Genomic DNA, 26,875 nt, shown 5'->3' with positions numbered 1-26,875 from the left:
GTTATTCACCAAGTGTATTTGTTCCCTAATCTCTGCTCTCATCACTTTCTGGGAAATTTGGAAAGGGTTTGCAGAATTTCGTTTGTCCATTATGAAGCTCCAGAATGCAGTGTTTGCAATATATTTATGCAGTTGTTGGCCATGGGTGATCATTATAGGCAAAGGCTGTATATAGTGAAGGTGATTCTTGCCAATCTCTTCTCCATCTTCTTTTCCGTCTTAAAAACCTGAAAAATCAGTAGATCTACTTGTTAGGAAAAACAGCAACCCTCATTTTCACTATGATATAGGAAAACACTCTTCTCAGATCAAATAAAAGAACGAATTTGGAAAAATTTGTACAGTTTGATATCTGAGCAAGTTTAGTTTTTCTGCTTCCTGTGTGACCTAATTTTCTACCAGCAAATCTCTTTCTTTTGATATTGAGATTCATTTGAATAAAAATGAGATATCCACCCCCTTCCGTAACCAAGAAGAATGAGTAATAAGGATTTCTACCTTGCCCACTCTTAGAAAAGAGCTGAGGTTACTTAAAATTAAGGACACACTCAAAAAGACAGTTAAACAAAAAGGAACACATGTCATATAGCAGAGGAAATAAATTTATTAAAACTTTAGGCTGTCTGTGGGTAATTTACTATAATGGAGTATTCAGATTTCGTCTTGAGTTTTTGGAAGCCAAGGCCAAATGGCTAAAAAGAAAAAAAAACTGGTTATATTGTTTCTTTCTCTGATAAAAGGAAACATATCATAAGGCCAAGGAGAGAATTTTTTTTTCTTTTTCTGCTGCTATATTCTAGAAAAAAAATTATAATGGTATCCTGTTATTTCCCAACTCAGTGTCTTAGCAGTTTTACATGCTGAGATAATAAATGTGGCCATTTAGTTTATTAACTCTCAATAAAAACCAAGCAAATGTTAACTTTCAATTTTGTGATGAAATGTCTAGAGCAGCTAAATTAAGATTTTTCAGATATATAAGTTTCTCACGACCTAACTTGATACAACCGTGCCACTTAGGAAATCTAATTGGTTAGAATTGGGCTTGTTTAGACTTTCAAATTTCCTTCACCTCAGCCAGGATTTTATGAAAATTATGCCATCTGACAGACTATCATCCAGATAAAGCTGTTTTTCTTCCTCATTAAAGGGGGCTGCAAGATTATCTGTAGTTTGTGCCATAATTCTCAAGAACATCTTTTAGAATAGCCTGGACATATACTCAATTAAGATCCTGTGGTTCTGTTTCTTTGAGTGTTTGAGAGGCAAATTTCACCTAAAATGTTGATGGTAGGTGTGAGACCCACTGGCCATCATCACTCAGTGACTTATGAAGTATTCATGATTTTTAGTAGTACTAGGTCCTGATGTGTTGCCAGGATGAGTGAGGTGTAAAATGTAGCAAACTGAACCAACAGAATTGAATTATTTGGTATGGATTATGAGATTTTTAGAGTATATGCATAGATTAATGATTTAGCTTCAGCCAAATCAAGCCATTGTATCTTATAGTCATTCCTCAAGTTTAGCTGACTCTGAAAACTACGCTTGAGAAATGACAGCAAAACCAGATTATCAGCAGAGAAGACAAAATGTACCTTCCTTCTAACTTTGACAGGAAGACACACAAATAGTTCTGTTGGCAACACACTATTTATATAAGACATTTAAAAAAATTACTATGGCACTTGTTCCTTTTTACACCACATAATGTAAGTATAACTTCATTGTACATAATGGAAGCTAGGAACAAGGTGGGAAATCTGAAAGCAGATTTCAAGAAAGAGGATTCATCCTTATCCATGTTAAAAAGCATAGTGTGTTCTTGGCTTCTTAATTCTCATTTAACACAAAGGAAATCAGATTAATTATGAAGTTGAGCTCTGAACAGTAATCTTAAAACTTCTATTCAGAAGAGAGACTTTTTATCAAAGAGTTATCCTGAAAGTGTTTGATCAATACACATTAGAACCACTTCTGCATAACAATAGTGTATATTAAAAAATCAATCCTTACTTTTCTATAAAGCCATCTATCTCTCAGTCTTGTATCTGGAATATTTTCAATCAATACTAAAAAATCATTATAATGCTAAGTTTCTGTTACATGCTACATGCAGAAATCCTTAGATTCTTGTCACGCTCTAAAATTATTTCTGTAACTTCCTGAGATGCATACACAAAGTTTACTTCAAAGAATAGTTTATATTATACATGGCATGGACTGGTGTATAGATGGATGAATACCACGAACATATTTCTGTCCACATATGCTGATCTCCACTGTAAATATTGTTTCCAAAACACTGACCTATACATATAATACAAATAGGTAGATGTTTATATGACCGTGTTCAAAGTCACACTTGCATGATACAAAAGAAAGACTAAACACTGTTGAAATTCATGGTATAAACTAGAATGAGAGGAGAAAGAATGAAAGGTATGAAAGAGATGAAATAGAAAAATTGAAGAAGAGAAAGAGAATAGATATGGAGGATGCACAGGTCAAATCTGACTCTAGCTGATTTCAGCCTAGATGGCTAGGTAGAAGGTGATGTCCTTAAACTGAATTAGTGTGTGTAAGAAAAGGATTAAGTTCAAGATCAGGGACACAGAGTTCCTTTTGGGCATGTTGAATTTGTGGAACCAGATAAAGGTTTTCAATATGTAGCTTTTGGCATACAAAAGTGGCAGTGATAGACTTGGGAGTCGTTCACTCCCATTGGAGAGAACAGGTGGGATTTCTAGCAATCCATTTACTTTTCACTAATAATTACCTTGCTTGATCTATGCAATAGCTCTTAGATGTCGAAATATGAAATAATATATGTATGATGACATAATATCTAGTGTACTAGTCTAATGTACACTAAATCAAATGCTTGCGTATACCCCTTGCAAGCAAGATTATTTAACAACTTACTTATACTTTTGCTTACAGCTATAATTTTAAGGCTAATTATGTATTATATCATATATGACTTTTTGTCAACCAAAGTATATGCACCTGATGTTTCCACTTAGGGAACTGACTACAGTGATAAATTGGAAAAGAGAGATAGATACTTTCAATTAGAAGAAATCTTAGAGGCTATTTAATCCAACCCCCACTGAAGTTTAGGAGTTGATATAATGGTTTGAAAAATCATCATACAAGACTGTTTTATTCCAATTCCATGTAACAGTTTGGGAAGGTATTTTTCATTAAATCACCTTTCCTCTGTAGCCACCAATCCAGCATGAGGAAAATCGACAAAATTTGAAAAGCACAGAAGCAATCCCTGCCTGGTACAAGCCAAGGAAGCAGTCAACCCTTTGCCAAACATCCAAAGGGGCCTCTGTATATTTAGATTTATTTATCTCATTGTTAGTCATTGTGAATGTAGGAAATCTTTAAACTCTAAACTACTACGATTGGAGGGTCTTACCACTTTTAGCATAGGATGGTCTTTCTTTATGTTCCTGAAAATGTTTCATTTCTTTTGCTTTATTGACAAGATTAGATTAATTCAGGCTTTTCTGGATTATCCTATCCTTAGCCCTGGGGGTTTTCAACTGTAGTTTTCTCTGACATTATGCTTGATGCTGGTAATAAGAACCACTTTTGCTGATCATAAAAGTATGAGCTCAGAGTGACTCAATAATTCCAGCGTTCCAAATGGCCAACTTGAAAGGACACAGAAGGGGGTTGTGAGAGCTAAATTATTGAAGAACATAATATTCTCCTGTGGGATTTTTCCATGCCCTGAGGATTTCATACATGCTGTTCCTTGGGCTTTTCTCTCCTCCCTATTTGACATTTTAAAGAGTAGAAAGTTTAAAGTACATTTCTTAAGAATCCCTAGCATATGTCCATATCTCTTGACAGTGTTTACAAGTCGGATTGTGGCTCAAAGATTTAACTTTCCTTCATGTCTTTTTCTCAAAATAAGGTTCAGTCTGAAATTGGCAAGAGTGATGATTCATTGGCAGCCAATCAGCAGGAGGGTCCTTTAGTGGAATATTATGTGAAATATAACAGGATTAAATGTTTCACATATAAACCTTTCGTCTCTGTACCATCTAATTACTAACATCGGAACTGGTGTCTAAGATTTTGTCAATTTTTTTTCCTTTTGTAATTCTAATAAGAACAACAGTAAAACAAGAGACTCTCAATTTTGCATCTGGAATAAACATCTAATGCAAGAACATGCAGCTTCAGCCTTTTCTCTTGAGACAGATTAGAATATGTCTCCAGTACTTCATGATTCTGGTTTGCCTGGTTCAACAAGGCTGCCCTGTTAGTTGCAATCACCCTCGCTTATGAAGTTTTATAGACAGTACCACATAAATCAGAATGGTCCAGTCGTTTGATCCTGTCCATTTCTATTACACATGGCCAGGCATATGATGAGAAGTGTTCTGGCTGACACAGTTTCTTCTTACAACTGTCCTAGAAAATGAAATAAATTGTTACAGCATTGATTTCCTAGCAGAGGCAAAATTATGTAAGAAGGAAAGTCCTGCTTTTACTTATATTCCTTTACTCTCTGATCTTTTTTTCTCCTTCCTTCTCTCTTCATTTACTTTTGATCTGATACAGATTAAATTCATTAGACAATTACTAAATCTCACCACACTTTTGTTTAAGGTACATTTTCTCTTCTTGATTTTACTAAGTTTAATAAACTCCAGTGAGTATCCATTAGAGATCATATACTTTTTTTCATTTTGAATGATTAAACTTCCTCAGAAATCATGATTTTTGAACCTATCTGAAAGTGGTTAGATATCCCTTCTATTACTTTCATTTGAAAACTTGTTTATTGATTGTTCAGGAGAAACACATGTTTGTCTTAAAGTAGGCTTTTCATTATCACATGTCTAACTAAAATTGTGATAGAACACTACAAGTGCAAATGAATCAAAAACATGTAGATTATAATTCCATGAAAATATTGTGCATTTGAAAATTAAGGAGATTCCTTAGGGAAAGAACATGTGTTTTAAATTTTATTAATCTCCTGATATGTAAGAATCCTCCAAAGAAACATTCAAGGGCTTCAGATTATAATTATTGTGTAATTAATTAAATTCTGGAACAGTTCCAGTAGAATCAAGAAAACTTCTGTTGCCTGTATCTTGGAAGAATAACAGCAATGAAAAAGTAGATACTCCTTACCCAGTCTTTCCTTTTGTAACACTAAAGATGCTAGATTTCTTTTAAGGCAGTAAACTTATTGGAAAAATCAAACCAGAATCATTTTTCCATCCATGTATTCATTCATTCAACAAACATTTATCAGGTGTCTGCTTTGCACTTGGAATGCAGAAGTGAACCTAAAAGAGATTTTTTCCCAAATGGAACGTACATTCTAGCAGGAAAAAAATAATTAAATAACAAAGAATATGCTAAGCAACGATGTTAAGTATTCGAGGCCAGATTTTGATGAAATTATCAAGAAGGTATGATTTGTCTTTGGGAATCTCAGCCATTTATTTTCAACACCCACTCCACCCCCAACCCCACCATGATGCCCTTTCTTCAAGACACTTAGATATTCCAAAAGCTCGTTCTTTCTCTCTTTTGCTTTTTTATTTAAATAATATTTATAGAGAACTGACTATGTGCCAGAAACTGTTTGCTGTTCCACGTTCATGCCTACAATGCAGGGTGAACAGGTGTGGTCCCTGCCCCCATGAAACTTAAAGTGTGTCTGGGAAGAAAGAAATCAAATGAGTGTCTTAAGGAACATGAAAATAAGCTGGTTATAAATCCTATTAAAGAAAGATTGATGAGATTCTGGTTGTATCTATCAGTGGGCACTGACTCTGTGTGTGTGTGTGTGTGTGTGTGTCTGTCTGTCTGTCTGGTGGAAGCCAAGAGAGGGACGATGGGAAACATAAAACAGTCTTTCAAGCCAACTAAACTAATAGAGTGTATGCTTCTTTCAAAGGCTTTTCCAAAGAATTCAGTTTGGTTATTAACATCTTAGTGTGGATGAGGTTATCAGTAGGCTTGGGTATGTGCATTTTTTTCTCTCACTACATAAATGAAAAGTTTAACTCCCTAGAAAATTCCAGGCATCAGCATACAGGTGCATTGGTCCTTGGATTTAGAATTTCCAATCTCTGAAATAATACCCTCCCTGTTCAGTTTCCATAGAAGTCCTTTGCTCTGTCTTTTTATGAGGTGTTTTATGATATTACATGTTATCACAAAAGATAAACCTGAATATTATAGAATAATGTTTTTATGCATGAAGAAAGTGAGGCTCAGAGAGGTTAATTGACTTTTCTAATATCACACAAGTTGCTGGCAGAGCTGGGACAAGTATATTTCAATCCAGTTAACACCAATTCTATTTCATTACATCTGGCTTGATTCTTCATTAAATTTTTATATTTCAGGTTATATAATTTAACCCAGAGTAAATCAAGTTGACAGATTAATAAAAAAAAAATTGTGATTGGGTCCTTCTCTACATAGAACGTGAAATACTAGTAATTATGTCCATTAATGCTGAATAGATTAGCATAAGAAGTAAGAAATTTTTAATCTTTTAGCTGTCCCATCATTATATTTTAAGTGGAAAAGAGTTCATATAATTTAGTTAAAAGTTTTTATTTTGACAGGCACCTTCATCCAAATACATATCATCACCATGTAATGCTTTTTGTCTTAAAACTATATAATGCTAGATGATATGTTTGAGGTAAATTTATCTTAATTTTAGTCTGCATAATCATTGAAAATGGCTCTATTAACATAAATATTGTAGATATTTCAGCTTATCAATTTAAAGATACTTTTTGCATTTTAAAAGAGGTAGATTAGATAAAGCACATAATAAATAGAGAAAATATCATACAATACCAAAAAATGTGTTATTGAATTTTCTTTAAGCCTGTGTTAACTAGAGCACTGTCTGAAACTATGTGCTAAAATTCTTTATAATTTCTCCACACAGAAGATAGCTTATTACTGAAGCACCATAAGTAATTTGAGAATTGTATAATAATTTTGCTTTGAAGACCAGACTCTTACTTTTTTCAAAATCCCACATATTAATTAAAAAAGATCAAGGAGTTCTGAATTAAACTCAAATCAAATAATTTCTTCTAAAGTAATGATATTTTGTTAAATTACTTATATTAGGTTCTATTTCATAAAGTAAAAACAATAAATCATTAAAAATAAAACCAAAAAAGATGTTCCTTTTTTTTGTCTTTTCATATAAGCTCACGTTTTTTTAAATGAGAAAAATAATTATTTGTAAACATGGACTATCTCCTACAGTTTTTAGGTTTTTTCCTAATTCATTTTTAAAATGACTTAGGAAGTTTTGCTAAAAATCCTACATTCATGTAATGTCATTGAGAATAATTTGCCAAACACAGAAGTTTTAAAACTACAGAAAGAAACTCAGCAAGTTTCATTGACCTTTTTCTGACTCACCAAAGATGAAAGACAAAGATGGGGACCAGCTCACTCCTTTGGGGAGAGAAAGTCAATATTGGATTTGCATGGGGATTGCAAACTCTCTTCCAGGAAGTCAGGGACAGCTAAAGTACAGGACCAGAGAGAGGCAGAATTTCTCAAAGAAGAAAAAACAGGAAGGAAGCTTTCATGGAGAGGGGGAGGGGTGGGGGATGCAGCTCTCCAAACTGTAGAACCTCTAATTCAATTCATGCAAACTATCACAGCACCCTCCTACACAAGTGAGGGTGATGCCTGCAAGCAAGTTTGTGGCAGCAATAATTTCTGCAGCTGCTAATTCTACTTAATAACTTTTTCAACTGTCCACCTTCCTTTTCATTGTAATTCCCTGTCTCTTCGTAATTATTATCACAATATTCAGGTTTTGGATGCAATTTTATTTTAATACCATGGATGCCTCCATGGAGCAGGCTTAGGGGATCCCTCCCAGAACCAGATTCAGGGGCCAGCAATTCTAGAGAACTTCAGGTATTCTAGAAAGCTCCATGCAGGCCCCACTGCACAGTGCCAAAGCCATTGCCTGAAACAGCTGTACCGGCTTCTTTTAAACTCTGTGGATTTTCAACTTTTCTGCCACTACATCTGGGAATTTTGTTCTCACATTTTCCACCCAATGACCTCCCTGCTTCTCCCCACTGTGGATTCTAAGAAAAAGATTGTGGACTAATTTGGTTGATTTGACATGATCTTAGAGTGTTAGCCCTAGCACTCCTCAGAAAGCTTGGTTCTTCCATTACTGACTTATTTTTTTAGCATACCTATATGGAAAATGTCCCACTACCTCTGGGGGTCTGATTCATGAAATTTGATCATGCATAACAGTAACAAGAAGCAAGATTTTCATTGATCTGCTGAAAATTAGCCACATAGGTTAAAAAAATCAAATCAGATCCACAAAGGTAAATGAGACCAAAAAAGAAAGGAAGGAAGGAAGGGAGGGAGGAAGGAAGGAAGAAGGAAGGAAGGAAAGTTGGACTGTCCTTTGCTTTTTGCTGATAAGTTTTGGCATTTGAAATGAACCTTCTTTTCTGTGTCTGAGCAGACTCATTTATACTTTGGCTTTTGAAATTTTATGACGGGAGTAAATTGACAAATATGATTACTGGTCTTCACAGTTTAGGTGTTAAAAGAATCCCAAATTAAACATTGCATTTTGCTGTTGTTTTCAAAAAGAATGATGAATCAAAAACAGTTCTCTCTCCTTTTCTGAAATTTTTGCAGGCTACCTTCTTGCAGACTAGCTTCATCCCAAAAATACCTTTAAAAGGTCATCTTACCCATCTGAGTCCACAATAGAGCTATAGCACGTAGTATGGGGTGAAATAATCTCTTCTTATCTGGATACAGTCTTGGAATATAATTTTTATTTTTAGCTTTGATCATTGATTTCCTGAGTCATAAAGTCCCCAGATGAATGTTTTATCAGAGAAATAATTGTTTTCAAAGCCACAGAAACTATTATGAACCAATGAGGTTTAATGATTTTTGTTTGAATTTTATACCTTGTGTAGAAATAATTTCTTAAAAGTTAGGCCTACACCAAGACCACTGTATATTAATATTTGTTAGCCCTATCCTATGAGAAAACCACTGAATTATAATTAGATTTGGGTTTTTGAAAAAATTTTATTAAATGCCCACCATAGTCAGAATAGGTAGGTGTGGGGTAGTCATGCTTGCTATTCCGTTACCATGCAAATACTAAAAGCTATCAATTGAATGGTTGTTTCTTGGGTGCAGGCAAAATTCTTACGAGGAATAACACAATACAATATTACCAGTCAGTTAACAATGGTCATTAATGAAAGAGCTAAGTGAGCTGTGATTGACAATAGAAATGAACACATCTGAAATTACCACCAACTCTTCTTCAGGGATGAGCCATCCATCCCGAGAAACCTCAGCCTTTAAGGGCATTTTTGACCCTGATAACTAAGATAAACATTGAGTTATTTTTAGACACACTCTACTGTGTGTCTAATCTATAATTCTCTCTCATTTTTTAGAGCTGTTTCCTTCTCACATTCAGTCTGGTGCTTGGTGATCTCAGGCTGTTTCCTAAGGGCCCGTGGCCTCCTGCTGTAGCAAAACCTCCAGGCTTTCTCAACCTGGGTAATGCCTTAACTTATAGGGGAGACACACATCCTGGGCCTCACCTGTGACCCCAGGACTTGAGTGTTAGCAATCAGTCAGCCAACACTGTAGACAAACTGAAGACAGAAATTGACATGGTATTGCCAATGATGCTTACCTCTCTGAGAAATTGTAATGTCCTTGATCGCTTTGTCCGCATTACATTTTTGAAACTTGGTTTTTCTTACATTTCATTAAAGTTATTTAACTACTAAACACTAAGTTTTTTCAGGGCAAGACATAAGAGTACCTCAGTAAGTATTAGTGAATGAATCGATTAATTAATGTTCTTGTTCCTAAACTCTAAATATCACCAAAATATCTTTTAAAAAGTTATTAAGGCCCTAACACTGCAGACATTTTGGCATATATACTGTAATTTAAGCAGTCCCCTCAATATCGGGAAGTGATATGATTCTTATACTAAAAGTTTTGCTTTGTCAGTTTCAAGCAAGCCAAGACAGACTTCTTAAAAAGCATAATTATTTTTGTTCCTAAAATATATTCTAATATCGGAGTGTAACTCTGCCACAGAGCAATTCAAGTTAATTGTCTGTCCATTTAAGAAATTATATCATCTTTTCACAGTATTTCAAAGACTTGGATGAGTTGGGGTGTAAACATTTCCTCATGGGAACTTTATACAATCAAAGAAAAGAAATGAATGACTGATAAGTACCTAGGCTAATTGAAGTGGTTCTGAGTCAACCAGATGTTTTCAGCTGAACTATGCCCACAGATGCTATTGCTTCATTATTCCTTAATCTGGGGATTACCCCAGTTGGCTAGCCTGGTGACATTTGAGTGTTTCCAATAAGCTTTCCTCTCTTTTGTTACAAACTTTGTAAAGGGCCCTTATCTGGAGCCGGCCTATCTCCTGCCCTGGAAATGTTTTGAAGGAAGTTATCAGGGATGTTTGTTTTTCCTGCTCTTGGATGTGGTCTTTGGTGAGGTCAGAAGAACGGAATGAGTGTTGCCACAGATGACACTGGGGCTGTTTCCACAGCTGGCTGCAGAGAGGGGGTGGGCAGACCCTCACAGATGAGTTAGCCTGTGGAGGTAGATGATAGAAAACATCTGTCACAACGGGAATGAGCAAAAACAAGGTCCCTTTGAAGATTGCCTTTGAATGATGAGGTGGGGGCTCTGCCTCCGCAGTGGAAATGAAGGATGTAGTTGTTGGCAGGCAGATGGCTTCGGGCCTGCTCTTGCATGAAATAAAGCAAACGTACGTGTTGAAAACCCCTGAGTAGTCAAATTGCCTGATTTTGCCGAACATTTATTTCCCCACCTATCGCACACACAATCTATGAGAAAGAGAAGGCATGCCAAAAGAAAGGTGGGAGTAAATCTAGGAGGAAAAACTGGTTATGAATATTTTCTCTTGAATAACTTTAAAACAATAGTATAATTTTAGCTGGTGGTCAAAAAGTCAGAAAGATCCTTTTTGCTATACATTTATTTTAATGTATTTGCAGCCCCATGTTATCTTTTACAGAAGTTTTGAAAAGTAATATAAAGATGGTATATCATCAAGGCCCTAAGATGATAAACACTTCAAAATTTGAATACCAGTTAGTATATATAAAGACATGTCTGTTTTCCTTCAGGGAGCAGTAGGAAATAATAAAACAAAAAACTTGGTGAACAATTTTTAAAAGAATAATACTAGTTTATTTTCTCACCCCCTCTACCTTCAAAAATAAATTAAATACAATGAAATTAGCATGTTTTTATTTCCTAAGTAAAGTTGCTATAGAAAGAAAAATTCTGACAATAGATTAGTCTGATAGCAAATAAATGCTGATGATTAGCAGATAAGAAATTTCTAGATCGCTTGTAACGTGACCCAAAGAGGTGCTACTGCCACTATCCCCCAAAACCACATTGCTGCAAACCATGAACTCATGCTGCTTCTGCCCCCGCCTGGATTGCAAAATGGATGCCACAGGCCCTGGCCACTTCTCATTCGTCATCATCTTCAAAATCTAAGTCCTTCACAGGTACTTCTGTCTAACACTAGTCGTATATCTACATCTTACAGCGAGGGAGTCTAGGAAATGTAGGGTTTTGTTTTTTTTTTTCAATTCTATATTGAAAAGGCAGGATTCACTTTGGGGGAAACTAATAATATGCCAAGAGATTATTAAAAAACAAATGTCTCCAGCCATGACTGACGGAGGCACCACAGGAAGTAGCTGGATTAAGCCAATGAGGGATAACCTAGCTAGTAGCCCTGAACAGAAGAGAGAGGATCTGGAGACATTTATGATGTGGGATTGGCAAGACTTGACTGTGGTATTGTTATGCGTGACGAGGGAAAAGAAGGCAAGGATGGCTTCGAATTTTACGTATTATTCCAAGAATGGAATAGAGGAGAAAGAATATGCTCTGAGGATAGAAAGAGAGAGAGAGAATGTTCAAAATGGGACAGGGTAGTTTTGAGGTGCCTGAGATTCTAGGTTCAGTGAGCAGCTGGAAATTTGGGTTAAGAGTTCAGAAAAAAGGCCAAGACAACAAAGAACTTTTCAAAAACTTTCATTTTTAAACTACCTTTAGCACTTTAGACTAATTCCATAAGGACCTAGCAAGTAGTAATATTTTGGAATTTTACTTCTGACACCTAACCCCTTGTATGTAGTTGTGATATGTACACAGATGCTGACTCGCTACTTTACAGGGCATTCAGCATCTCTTCCAACACTTGCCTACAGTAGCCATTTCAAACTCATCAATGGAAAAGACATTATTTGGAGAGAAATGGAGGTTTCCGTTTGAGGGTTGCCATGCAAATATGTCATGAGAAAAGACAGGAAATTGTTTTGGAGAGGAGATTGTATGGATAAAGGCAGAAACCCTATGGAGACTATTGAGGAGATGAACTAAATATGACTGGCTCTTCGTGGTTATAACATATTTGCAGGAGGCATATTAATATTACAAAGACTATTTGAAGCTGTGTGGCCCTCAAATAGGAACCGAAAAGGGAATTAACAAAATGAGTAAGAAATACATGAAGAATTTCTTTAGAAGCAATGCAGTAGAATAATTACTCAGCTAGAGCCATGGCAGACATATAAAAAACAGAGCAAAGTTTCTCATACTTGACCTTGAATATGACTCACCTGGAAATCTTATCGAACTGCAGATTCTGATTCATTGGGGCTGGGGCTGGACCAGAGATTCTACACTAGGCTCCCAGATGGCACTAACTGTGCCTGGACTACACTATGAAGAGCAAGGTACTAGAGAGTTTAAGACCATTCTATTAAACAAAGAAAAAGTCACACCCACTGATATAGTAATACTGTTTAGGAGAAATGGCAGTAAAGTCTAAGTGTAACTAAATTTCTAGCACAAATAATACAAAAAAATAGAATATTGAAGAGTAGAAACATAAAGTTGGCTTTCATCTCATCTACTGGACAACTTTAGGTACATTAACTAACATCTCGCATCCCTCAGAATATATCTTGGTTGGATGCTGCTAATATGTAACTTTTTTACCTTAGGATATGGCCATGCCACCAGGACGTATTTTATATCAGCGTTAGGTTACAAAACATTTCACCAACAGTGTATATACTAAGTTTGAGGTGTGTTAGTGACAATAGTACTGATAGAAAGTTCACTTTAAAGGGAGTAAATCCCTTTTTGAATAGGGTCATGGCTTCATACCTGTATCTTAGGTCTATTCAAGTTGGCAGCTTTAACCAGACAAATTCCTAAAAATGTCTTAAAGGAGAAAACAAATAGCTCAGAAGTGTCCTCTGAGGGACCACAAAATAACAAATTGCAGGACGAGGAATAGCGGCTTTCCTAGTAATATCCAGAATCAAGGTGCCTGTGACATATTTCGGTAATTTGCACTATAAGCAATGGCCATAAGCAGGGTAACAGACATCCTTTCTTCTTGATCACCCCTGTGGTTTAAGAAATTATCTCCCAGGCCCCTTCACCAATAGGATGCTGCATGACCTTGAAAATGAGTTGCAGCAGGGTTTTTTGGCTTATTTGTCAGCAAGGAGAAGTTTTTAATGAGAAGTTTTATGACAGCTCACAATCCTGAGCGCTAGTTAAAGCGAGACAAACATCTTACCAGACAAAAGACGCTGCCCATAAATATTCAGACCTCTGCTGGGAATCCTGTTTGCCTTATCGTTTGGAAGAAGACTGGCCTGGAATCCTGCTTCTGATGTGCATTTTTAACTTTCTGTACGTTGAAAATCTGCTTAGAGGTATACAAAGTGATGGCAGTACAAGTAAATAAAGCATTTCTTCTCCATCACATGGCAAGGCTTGACAAGAATCTTAGGCAGATATATGGCTATTAAAGCAGTGTGTGGCATGTGAAAGCCCTCATAAAAAAAGCTTATACTGTGATATATAAAGGACATTTTGCAGCATTTGATTGGGTCCATCTAATTCTTGCATAAAATGGAAATCGTGCAGTGGATCCAACCTTAGAGTTCCTTGGGTGGTGTGCAGCCTTTAGAATTAGGAGCCCAGAAATTCTCTTGGTAAATGGCAAGACTGGCCAGCTGGCAGTGGTCAGACATGGGCACTTTTAAAGGAAAGCAGAGCAACTGAATGAATGGATTTTTAAGACCATGCTGTTGTCCAATCAAGAAAGTGCTTTTGTGATTTCAATTGAATCACCTTGTCCAGTTAGAACATAGAGTTGCTGTTATGTTTTTCATCTTTTTAAAGTCATGGCAGCCCTGTCAGATGAGCAAGTACCCTTCACTCATTTAGAAATTCAGCACCACTATGACCCACTTCATGAAAGACACTGTGCTGGGCTCTGAAACCCTTAAAAAATAAAGTATCATGAATGGCACAATGAACTAGAATTCAGGGGAGAAATAAAGTATAATCATGATCAGATGTATGCCAAAAGCTAGGAGACAAGAGAGGAGCAAATGACCAACAACCTGGGTCAGACACAGGAGCTGTTCCCTAGAATGGAGCATTTGATAAGAATCTTAACACACGCATGCAAATCTGCTGGAGATGCCCAGGCCAAGACACCAAGGATGGGAGAGCAAGATGGGTCGGAGACAGTTGAGTAGTTCAGTGTGCTGGAGGAGAGGCTTCATGTGGATGGGATTTAGATTAGAAGGGTACATTGTAAGCCATGGGATCTTAATGGAACATGTGTACCATGCTCAAGGGGCCACCTTGGATCTACCTGCAGGGACCTTCTTTTGGAGAGAAAATGTAGAAATGAGTAGGAAGGCACAACCTCATGGGTGACCCTACTGCTCATTCGATCTAGATGGGACAAGCAAGAATGGAAACTATTTTGATCGTATAATTGATCATCCTATCTACCCTTATACTCAAATATAACTTACAGTAGCCATTGGCTTATCAGTGCCAGTGTCCTAAACATGTGACATTTCTGCTATAAGAAAATATTTTTCAAGATGCTAACTCAGTTGTAAGCATGCAATCTAGGCTGTACTTTGGTAGAGAAGATAGTTTAACACAGTTTCCTTTATATCCTGTCTTGGAACAAAAATTAAAGAAAATCGGTTTTGCTCATCTTTAAAGTGACAAGTGTATTTTTTTTTTAAGGTAGGAAAATGGTTGGGAGCTGTTATCCATATTGATAGTATAATTTTCTATTATGTAATATATGTGATGAGTAGATATCAGAGGCTTTTTTTGTTCTTAAAAAATAGGGAAGATGGTGAAATATAATGTGACTAACCCATTCATTTGATAAGTGCCACAGCTTAACGGTCCTTAATATTTATTTATTTTTATTTTCTCAAATCTCTTTTAAAAATTTTTTTCTTATTAGAAAAATTATGGAGCCTTTTACATCATTTCCCTGTTCATGCAACTTCTTTTTTTTTAATCGAAGTATAGTTGATTTACAATGTTGTGTTAATTTCTGCTGTACAGCAAAGTGATTCAGTTATATATATATATACATTCTTTCTTCATATTCTTTTCCATTATGGTTTATCATAGGATACTGAATATAGTTCTCTGTGTCATACAGTAGGACCTTGTTGTTTATCCATTCCATATATAATAGCTTACAAATCCCTTTAAACTGATTTTGGAACTGTGCAATGCACCTGGGTGAGGAAGCCATATACCACAGGGGCCCTGCAAGTGGAGACAGAGGGCTTAGGTTACACCATTAGTTTTCCCACACAAATAATGTGATTCCTTCACATCGTCTACCTCACACTGCATGGGTTTTTATGGCACATAGGTTTGTGTGTGGTGGATCTCATGGCCGAGAGCCACACATTGATTACATGGTTGGAATGGGAGGTGATGAACACAAATCCACCCTTTGTTGCTGAAGACATAAGACTCTCTGAGGAGGCCCTGGGATCCTTCTGTGCACACTTAATATTTCCATTGTCTCAGCAATGATAATTTCTTTAAGTAGAAATATGAAAAGAAAAGATTATATAGTAACCTACCTGCATGATGAAATTCCTTTCATAGTTTTAACCAGGTATAGGAGTTTAATGATAAAAGAACTAATTGGTCTACTGCACATTCAGTCAACAAAACCATTTGAGCCTTGGGCCCCAAGGTCTTCAAAATGTCAACTCTTCCTCAATTCTGTAATACATTTAAAAGCCATTGTACTCGATTAGAATTCTAAAGAAGCTTGTTAAAACATCAAAAGTCACTGCTACACAAATTTCTTAATTTTAAGCACAGAACTCTAAAGGATTCAATAAAGCATTGTTGAGAATACTATTATCTATATACCTGCTTCGGTAAAAAATACTTCCATGTGACATGTTTACTTAAATTCTCATTCAAAATGACACTCTTGTATAAATAAGCACTTAACCAGTGGTTGAAACCATTATTCACAGTTGAATAAGCATGGTATATAATTAGGATTCTTTTAAAGGGGACTCCATGGTTAAAACGAATTTGGCTTTAGTGACTTTTAATATTACATATTTTTAATAAAACACTTCCAATTAATGGCAACTGAACCCAAAAGCAACATGAAATTAAGAATGTTTATAAGACTGTAAGAAAAAACCCTCTGTTTTTACAGTTAATAGATATTCTCTCATTAGATAAACTATGTACAAAACTCTTCTAAATTTACCACATAACAATGGAAGATGCCCTGCTTCTAAACATGATACCCCAAACCCACAGGTACACACCTCTAGGTAGCAGTCCAAATATACCAATCAAATCTAATTTGTCTAAACTTAGAAAAGAGAAACCCAGCTCTAGTTAGCTGTGTTTCCAAAATAAATAGCAATATACATTTGAACTCAAAACTAACCATATAGGCTCTATAAAGTTACATAACATAAAGTCAATAATAGTCTTGCTTCCTTTCATTGATAAATTATAGGATTGGGGCAATTGATTTAGATATCAGGTGTTTAAGAAACTGGTTTATAGCATAAATATAATCTCAGTATAGAATCTAAGGTCTGCTGTTAGATGTAGGGTGCAGAGAGTGGATGGCTACTTTGTGCCATTTTCTAATTACTGCAATTTCAAATCTTTCTCATTTTGTATAACTGGAGCTTATGAATATATATTTGTGTATACCAGGATTTCTGATGGCTACTTTGTGCCATTTTCTAATTACTGCAATTTCAAATCTTTCTCATTTTGTGTAACTGGAGCTTATGAATATATATTTGTGTATACCAGGATTTCTGAACCCTAGCACTAGTGTTTTGGCTGGATAATTCTTTGTTGTGGAGAATTGTCCTGTGTGTTGTAGGATATTCAGCAACCATAGCCTCTACACACAAGGTGTCAGTGGCACCCCTTCCCCAGTTTGACAACTAAAGATGTCTCCAGACATTGCCAAATGGCCCTTTTAGCCACTGCAGAATCACCCCTTTATGAGGACCACTGATGTATGCACATACACAAATACTTTTTATTTTGATCATTTCCATAAATATGCGATGGTGGCATTAGTAGAACTTTTTACATCAGGTGAATTTCAGATCTCATCGCTAAGGGTATGGTGATTGAATATGTTAATAAATGCACACATACGTGAGCACAACCTTGGTTTTGAAACTGTACTGCCCTTTGTGAGAATGAGATTTTTCAGAATCTTTGGATTGCTTCCTTTTGACTATTAATCTCAAAATAACATTTGTAAGAACCTTTTGATTTGAGTTTTTCTCTTTCATCATTTTCCAACCAATATTTATGAAACATATATTACATGCCTCCTACTGTAGACAGCACCACGACACTGTAAATAGACAGTTTGAACAAGCAAACGTGATTTCAGCCCTTTTAGAATGAAAAATCGAAATTTTAAAGGTTGGTAAATGTTAGCCATTTTTAATTTTACTGAACAATTTGTGGTGCCGATATATAAAATTAATTCACAAACACTGTTTCAAGTATCTACTGCATTTAATTCATAATTAGAGGGATTACAAATATGTGTAAACATTACCCTCACCCTCTTGGAAGGTATATTGAAAGAAGCAAGTGGAGAATAATAAAGGGAAGGAAGGATAGGGGCTAACATGGGGTCCTCAAGGCAGCCGGGCTTCCACACCTGGTTATTCACGATTCTCCCAAGCCTCCAGTGTTTGTTGGAGATCATTCCAAAATGCTTCCAGCGTGGAAGTCATATCTACCAGCTTTGCCACAGCTTTCTGGGTTTCAAATATATATATATTTTTAAGACAGACTGTCTTCTGCAAGTTGGACATCGATCAAGGTAGTTGAGGATTAATGAGTGTTGCTGAGGATGGGGAAATCTTTTCCAATCCTTTTTTATCTCTCCCTAGGCAGCCCTATGTAAACCTCACCAAGCACCCCTGCAAACAAAACAAAAGAAAACAAAACCCACGCCAACATCAACAAATGAAAAGGTGAAACATCTCTACATACAGAGCATGGAGTGTCACAAACTCATATAGCAGGGCACCGCATTTGGTTAGCTATTTCCCAAGTTAAGTGAAATAACTTTATGCCATTTATATTATGAAAACATCATTGCTACTGGAAAATCCGTTACACTAACTAGTTTACTTGTAAGGGCATATCATTCTCTGTACATCACGTGCTAAAAATAGCCTGGTGTACACAAACTCCACTAGATATTTATTCTAGAAATATTAAAAACTGAGAAGCAGAAAACACACAGATGAGAAAGAAGACAAATGACCTTAAACCACATTTTTTTAAGTCGTGTTGAATGATTACTACTAACAAGTCCTATGGTTTTGCATAAGTGACCATAGGAAAAGAGCACAATATGGGCTGCAAACATTTTTTTCTTTTTGGAAGAAACATTTCTTTTTGTTTTTTTCTTCTTTTTAATTTATTTTTTATTGAAGTATAGTTGAATTACAATGTTGTTAATTACTGCTGTACAGCAAAGTGACTCAGTTATACACATATATACATTCTTTTTCATATTCTTTTCCGTTATAGTTTGTCACAAGATATTGAATACAGTTCCCTGTGCTATACAGTAGGACCTTGTTGTTTATCCATCCTATATATACCAGTTTGGGCTGCAGACATTTTGACCTGAGGCATCTAGATTGAACAAGAGGAAAAAGAGGGTGATATTTCTTTTCCTTTTTTTCACTTATGTTATAATTTTCCTACCTTTTATTAATACTTTTACATTTCTGTGATTTCAGATTCAAGGCTCCCTAAGATTCCAAACAGGAAGGAATTTTAAGTGTGCTCCAACACAAGCACACTGATCAAAAAGAAACGTGTCAGATCATCAGACTGAAGCCTGAATTACTCAGATAATCACCCCATTTCAGCTCATCAAAAATGCAGGCTTGACCTCTTTGCATTTTTAAACAAAATGTAATATAATTATTACACAAAGGCTCATACCCTATCACAAGATTGGTTTAAAACAAATAATTGAGAAACAGTATAAATAAAGTAAGACCAAGTATTTGTAACACTGACTTATACAATGGCCGTTTATAGACAGAGCACACGTCTCAAATTTAGAGGGCATCAGAATCATTTGGAGAGTTTATTAAAACACAGATTCCAATGACCGAAGCCCAGAGAGTCTAATTTAAATTCTTGATCATATTTGGAGTGGCACTGGTCTAGAATATTGACATTCACAGGAATATTCATACAGGTAATTCTCATTGTGGTCCATATCATGGCATTAATGTAGGTTTTAAACCAGCTATGTGTGTTCTTGATGGGAGAGAGCCTTGCTGGTGTTTTCCCCAATTTGCCAATGATCCTATATTTCTATTAGAAAATTAAAAATATCAATGAACTCTCCTAGACTTAAAATTTCTTTCAAATATTGGCAGGAGGTTAACAACACAGATGCTTTTGTGGCCTTAGGTCAGATATATTTATTCCACATCAATGATCTTTGGAAACTTTATCCAAAATCCTGTTGAAATTGTTTATTTCAGAATTAGGGCAAACGGCTCCACCCTATGACACTTGAGTGTGAACAGCTTTGTTTTGCAGAGGCCGTGGCTAAAACAGACCAGACAGTCCCATCAGCTGTCTGGTCATTGTGCTTTTTAGTGGAATTACAGCATGTTAACAGTATTTTTCTTTGCAGCTTAAACATTGAGCAAACCCAGACATCCGGAGATGCTAAAATGAAAAATCTGTTTCCTCTTGCTTTGCCATTTGCCAAGCGAACTCCGACAGACAGCACATTCTATACCTTTTGAGTATATGAAATTACCCTTAATGTGTTGGCAACATCTGTCACAAAACACTCTTCAGTCTATGGCTTAAATGCATCAGATAGGAAGGGATTTGACAGTGTATTTAATGAGGCACGATTATAATTTTGCCTTAACAACATAGATTTTTCTCTTCCTTTTTTGTTATTTTTTCTTTCTTTTTTCTCTCCCTCACACTTTTTCATATCTTACACAATACAAAGGAGATTCTGTAGCTGAATTGCAATTGATGAACACAGTGACTGGCAAAGCCCAATCTTTGTTGTAGATAACCAGCACTTCAAACTCCCTAAGTTGTCTGTCCCTGCTAAAGTGCCATCAAGACAATGTGTTTCCCCAAGGGGTTCCTGTCTGCTGTTCCCAACTTACTGCTTGTAAGTTTCTTCCATCCCTTGAGATTCTTAAGAAATGTATGATCTTAATCATTTGTTGGAATCCTGTGTTTCTTGAACATTTTTACTAAACTTGAATAAGAATGTATGACCTGATGTGTCCTCCCCCAAGAAGCCTTATTTCGTTGTTCATTTTATTTGCAATAGCTGGCCTGGTTTAGGAATGTTTCTCTTACATTGTCTTCCACTCTGTGCCTAGCGCTGCTATTTCCAATTCTAAATGATGACATATCCCTCCCCCCACCACACACACACACACACACACACACACACACACACACACACACACACACACACACACACACACACACACACACACACACACACACACACACACACACACACACACACACACACACACACACACACACACACACACACACACGCTCTTCCCTTTGATTGTCAGGTTTCTGGTTTATACACAGAAGCAGTGCTCACTCTGTGGCATCTGTAATCAAATGAGTCCCCAAGCACTTTCCATGAAAAGATTCTCTAAAGAGACCAGACGATCCTTCCGAAATTAATTCCAAATGCAGACATTCAATCCATCTGTACTTATCATGCATGGATTTTGATTTATCTGTCTGTCACAGGCTCACCTTATCTCATTTACATGTTGCCACCCAAAAAGAAAGACTTAAGACTACCTCTCACACTGCTGGGGAGTGAGGTCACCCCTAGGGCATTGGGAAGAAAGTATCCTGACCAAACACAATTTGGTCTTTATCTCTGATATATGATGAACAATTCTTTATGTGACTAGGGCAATCTGATTAGAATTGTGGGGTTTCCGGGACTGTCACAAGTTAGCTGTGTGTCAGAACCTCTAGGGACAAATATTCTAAGAAGATAGCCTAAATCTCAAGTTCAAGAAGAGTATTGAAGTCTTGCACCTGCTAAGGATTAGAATGTTGTGTAAGTGCCACATTTTGGCTAAAAAAAGAATGCTTCAGAACTTCTGTCTTAACTCTGAGATTATTCTATAGTTTATCCCTAAGTGATTTAAGAAGCATCTCAGTTCTCAAAGTATTTACTGCTAGTTTGATATGACAAATACCTGAAATAAAGGCTGGTAATTTTTTTTTTAAGGAAAAATTAAAGATGCTTTTGTTAAATTCAGGCAGCAGGAAGAAAAAGTGTTGTGTCTCTGAATTATAATTAAGTAAAAGCTTATCACGTCTCTCATTTGAGAAGCATTCTGATGAATGACAGTTTATGGAAGCATCAAGAAATTCAAGCAATGCAAATGCATGAGCATGTCTATTTACAAGCTACAGATTATAAAATAACCTATGCGTTTTGATTGATTCTAGCTCAAAAGTCCAAATGTCTTTGAGAACAAAGGTAGCTCTGTATATCAGTCATTTACAAATATGTGGTTCAGTTTCTATTTTCCTTCCATATTGATGAGGAAGAGCTCACAAGGAAGGCTGAGTGACAGCCTGATCTTTTAACAGGTACAGTCAGGGAGCTGGATTTGGATAATAGCACGAGAAACTGATTATCCTGAGCTAAGGCATTTTAGGACATATTTGCTTGTGGGTAATTAGTTTGGGTGCTGAGATCCTACCATCCACATGAATCCGACTTATTTTTTTTCTTCAAAATGTTTATTTATATGAAAAAAGTCACATAGAAAAATAATGTTTACAGAAAAAAAATAGCATTCAGATTCATAATCATTTTTCTACCACTGGGTATTTAAATGAGCTTCTGCCTTTATTACTATCTTTAAAATAAAGCACTGGAATTATAAATTATATAGTCTCAAAGATTCCATCCAACCCTAGCTTTTCAATTAAAAAAAAAAATCTTTCCATTCTCTAAGTTAGTCAATTAAGGTGGACTAGTAGGATAGTGGAAAGGAAAAGGAAGGGAAGGGTAGTATGGCCTGGCTCCAGGCTTCATGGGCCATGTGACACTTTGTATATGGACAGAATTTTTTTATGTCTATTATTTCTTGCATTTCCAACAGTTATGATAAATCAAAAAGCATATTCTAGAAGTAGGCCTTTCCATGATGAAACACTTGATATTTTTGCATTTAAAAAAATTTCAGTGCTGTTTCATTTGACCAGCGTTTAGCAGAGTTTAGTACCCTCTAGGCTTGTGTCAAAAGCACAGACAGAAAGAAAGTAGGTCAAAAGCTTAGGAGGAAAAAATATGGGAAATAGTAGCTTTGATTTTTATAACATTTGTGTTAGATTTTAATATGTCCTTTAAAGGTATCCCGTCAAGAAACCCATCTGGACCAGCATTATCCCCCTGGGGGAAGGTTGTATTGAGGTGATCAAGAATTATCTGTATAGGGCTTCCCTGGTGGCGCAGTGGTTGAGAGTCCGCCTGCCGATGCAGCGGACACGGGTTCGTGCCCCGGTCCGGGAAGATCCCACATGCCGTGGAGCGGCTGGGCCCGTGAGCCATGGCCTCTGGGCCTGCGCGTCCGGAGCCTGTGCTCTGCAACGGGAGAGGCCACAACAGTGAGAGGCCCGCATACAACAACAACAACAACAACAACAAAAAGAATTATCTGTATAAATCCAGGGTGAATGACAAAAACAAAAGTTTTACTCAATATCAAGAACAATTAGAGAATTTCCATAGTATTTATATTTTTCAGTCAGAGAAGTTTGTATGTAGAACAGTGAGAGAGGATATATCTGATGTCTTAGAATACATTGTACATTGAATATTGGAAGTATAAATGACAATGACAGATAAATCACATCAGAGATAAAGTCACTAATGTTACATATTTAGACAGGCACAAAATGAAATGAATGGATGTAAAAATCACTCATGGCTCAAGTTAGCCTTTTTAGTGAGAAGTAAGCATGTATGGTGTTAACACAGTTTACTGTGTTTATTTTTTTAAAGTTTCCCTCATTGTGGAACATGTTTTCAGATGGACATTGTGTGTGCTTATAGGGTGCTGTGATTACGCCAACAATGGACCATCCTATGTCAATGCAGCCAGCAAACATGATGGGCCCCCTAACACAACAGATGAATCACCTTTCGTTGGGCACAACAGGAACGGTGAGTTGAAGAGTTTGTTTCCTTTTGTTTTCTTGGACTTCATCAATATAAGGTGCAATACTCGCTGTTCTTACTGGCATCATCAGCAGAACTGGTTCTGCACCACTGACTAACATGCCTTTTAGGTCCCACTGTGAATAAACTGCCCTCTGCATGCACAGTTCCAGGGCACATTTACTCTCATTGACAAGGCTGAAGGTTTACCGCGTTGCATTTAAATTTGTGTTACTTCTGGTTCCTATGATGCAATGCACCAGGTGTGTCTATTTTAGACCTTGTAACTTTATACACTTGAGCCTAGTTTTTCTTTCCCAGATATTTACCACTTCAGCTCAGAGCATCCCCAGGTTATTCACAAGAGAGGGGCCAACCTTGATTATGACTAATATGCAAGGCTTTTTATTTACTTTCAATGTTTAAAGCAATGAACCTCACATAATCAACTTATTCTAATCTTTCTTTTGAATATGTCAACATAGATGATGTTCAAAAAAGGAAAGGAATCTAATGTACCTGATTTTTTTAATAGGTAGGGATATTTTTGATTAGCCATTATTTTTCCTTAGGGCACAAAAGTATATTCAAAAATGCTCACTGAAGCCTTGCTTTTATATCAACAAGGCAGTTGAAATCATTGGCAAACCTTTGTTTTTTAAAAAATCTTTTCAAAGGCAGTTCCCCAAATGGTCAGGAGGGCAAATGTCTAATACAACATGGAATACTGCAACTTTATTATAGAGAACAATGAAAAATGTCAAAACCAATATCCCATGTAACAGTGTTTATTTTTCATAAATGTTAATGTAGATAATTTTGTCATTTTTAAAGATGGAGAGAGGAAAACATGTATCTTCTTCTGAGTGAGACAGCTTTAATACTATAGAAAGCCTGATGGAGCCCTATTGCTTCTGTCTGTCCTTAGGAAGATAACATCTCCTGGTCTCAATGCCCCTCTCCATCCAGTTGAAGTAATGAACATGGAGATCTATGAGACCCCTTCAACCATATGCCTCTATGACTTTATGCCTATATGTCTCATAGTCACCATTACTGTGATTCTTCTCAGTTATGCTGGCAACATCTCCAAACATCTAAGTACACTAGGTACATTAGCTATATATTGGAGATTTTACCTTAAAGCAATGGCTTGCTTGCTGCATAGATGTGTTGACTCACAGGCTTTCGAGGATTTGAGGAGTTTCTGACATGTCCACTGAGGTCTCAGTAATCTGCTCTAAACAGGAGGAAAGTCTGTATACCTAATGGAGAGAGTCCCATTGTTTCAATAAAGAAATTTAGTGTTATGAACATAAACAAAGTACCCATCTAGAAGGCCTCAGTTGCTGAACCTATAAAAAGCAGTTGATGATACCTATGTGTCTGAAAGCTTAGACTAGATCAAATGATTCTTTAGGTCTCTGAACTAGACTTTTAAAAGTCATGTCTAAGACTATGTTTAATTTTACAGTGTGGTACAGCTAATTTTCATTAGAATTTGAAGATACTATTTCTATAGCTTTTAGCAATGTGTGGAGATTATCTGTAGTCACTTTTCTCATTTATTAATAAAGCATATCCCAGGACAATATTGGAAGGCTTGAAGTTTCTCATGTCCCACTACTGATTTCCCTTTATATCTGCTTTCCCCTACTTAAACGATCACAAATTATGAATAAATGAAGTAATGCACTTTTACTGTATTGAATGACAATTTGTAATCTGATAAAGGAGGGAGTTCTAAGGCAAAGCATAAAGAGAAACACTTTATAAATTCTACTCATTTGAATCAAAAGCAAAGCCAGCTGACTTACTGAAATTCAAATTTGGAGGAAACTAGGAAAAATATGACCTAAGTTAATTGAGAATATGACTGAACCCTTTAAGAAATTGAAAAATAAGCTCAATTATATAGAACAGTGTCAGAAGTACAATACTTATTGATTCAGTAATGTCTGTTATGACTAGTGTTTGAGTATTTTCAAAAAGGATACGTTTATACAAGACCACAATTTTTGCCCAGCTGGTAATAGCCAAATTATTCAATAATGATATATCCCCTTTTCTTTCTCAGAAAGCAAAAGTTTTAAGCATGTGGCTTATATTTAACATCAAATTTCTTTTAGCTTTTTTAAAAATTATTTTCCTCCTTCACATTTGTACTAATGCTTAAAAACATTATAAGCTTTATGTAAATTGATGTTTTGCAAAGGTTTAAAGTTTCATAAGGTTCTGAAAAGGCAGAGAGAAAACAGCATTAATTTTTAGATTTATTCAACAAAATATCACTGACAACGTTGAGTTTCCAGCAGGAAGTTATACTTTTTTCTTAAACTGTCACTCTTACACTTTGATATAATATCATAGATTCATTTTATCTGAATTTTTGATTGGCATTTGGAGTGGCTCTTATTGATTCTTTTGATTCTTTTAATCAGATTTCACCACCTTATTACATCTTTTCAACACACTTTATCCATTGCTGGGAAGGTGGCCTGGTATCATGGAAAGAACAGTGGATGTTGAATTTGAGTTTAAAGCCTGGTTCTGCCCCCTTATTAGCTGTGCATGTTTACGCAGGTTACTTGACCTCTCTGAACTTTTATTTCCTCGTTTGCAAAGTGGGAAAAGTAATGTTTATATCCCAGGGGTGTTGTGAGTGTTAATGGCATAAGATATGGAAAACTTGCAGTTTTTCAAGATAAGCTACTTGGATTTTAATGGGAAATCTCCCTATGTTTGAATATTGCACCCAATTTTCCTAAGAGCTGTCAGTTTGTGACTCCTCCACAAGGTTTTCCTGGTCCTCCTCTGATCTCTCTGGCCACTGCTTCTTTTCTTTCTTAGGCTGCTAAATAAGTTTTTAAACTTACTTCTCAATCGTACATGATTTCCTTAACAAGCTCCTCCACTTCGATGGTTTTGAACTCTGCCTTCTATGACGAAGACTCTTATATCTGAGTCCTCAGGGCTAACCTTGTCTTAGAATTTTAGACCATTTTAGAATTTTAGTCATTTGTCCAACCACTTGCTAAATGTTTCCACGTGACTCTCCCTCTGACATCTCGAAGTCAACGTGACCCAAACTAATCTCATGAGCTTCCCAAGCTTTCTCCCCACTGACCCTTGCTCTTATAG

The 26,875-nt window shown here is 36.2% G+C and overlaps 1 protein-coding gene across 12 annotated transcripts in view; it reads left to right on the top strand.

Moving 5' to 3' along the window:
* The window catches only part of RBMS3 (RNA binding motif single stranded interacting protein 3), a gene marked incomplete at its 3' end in the record, with an annotated part of 726,099 nt that overhangs the window by 628,936 nt on the left and 70,288 nt on the right, over window positions 1-26,875 (top strand). For all 12 annotated transcript variants that reach the window (XM_081246096.1, XM_081246094.1, XM_081246095.1 and 9 more), the window contains one exon: window positions 23,630-23,740. In XM_081246096.1, coding sequence (XP_081102222.1) covers window positions 23,630-23,740 — 111 coding nt within the window. The remainder of the gene's footprint in view (window positions 1-23,629; window positions 23,741-26,875) is intronic.

Source organism: Mesoplodon bidens (genome assembly GCF_964165515.1).
Source record: "Mesoplodon bidens genome assembly, chromosome: 10".
Taxonomy (NCBI): domain Eukaryota; kingdom Metazoa; phylum Chordata; class Mammalia; order Artiodactyla; family Ziphiidae; genus Mesoplodon; species Mesoplodon bidens.
The sequence above is the reverse complement of the archived record's forward strand: the minus strand, read 5'-3'. Positions and strand labels throughout refer to the sequence as shown.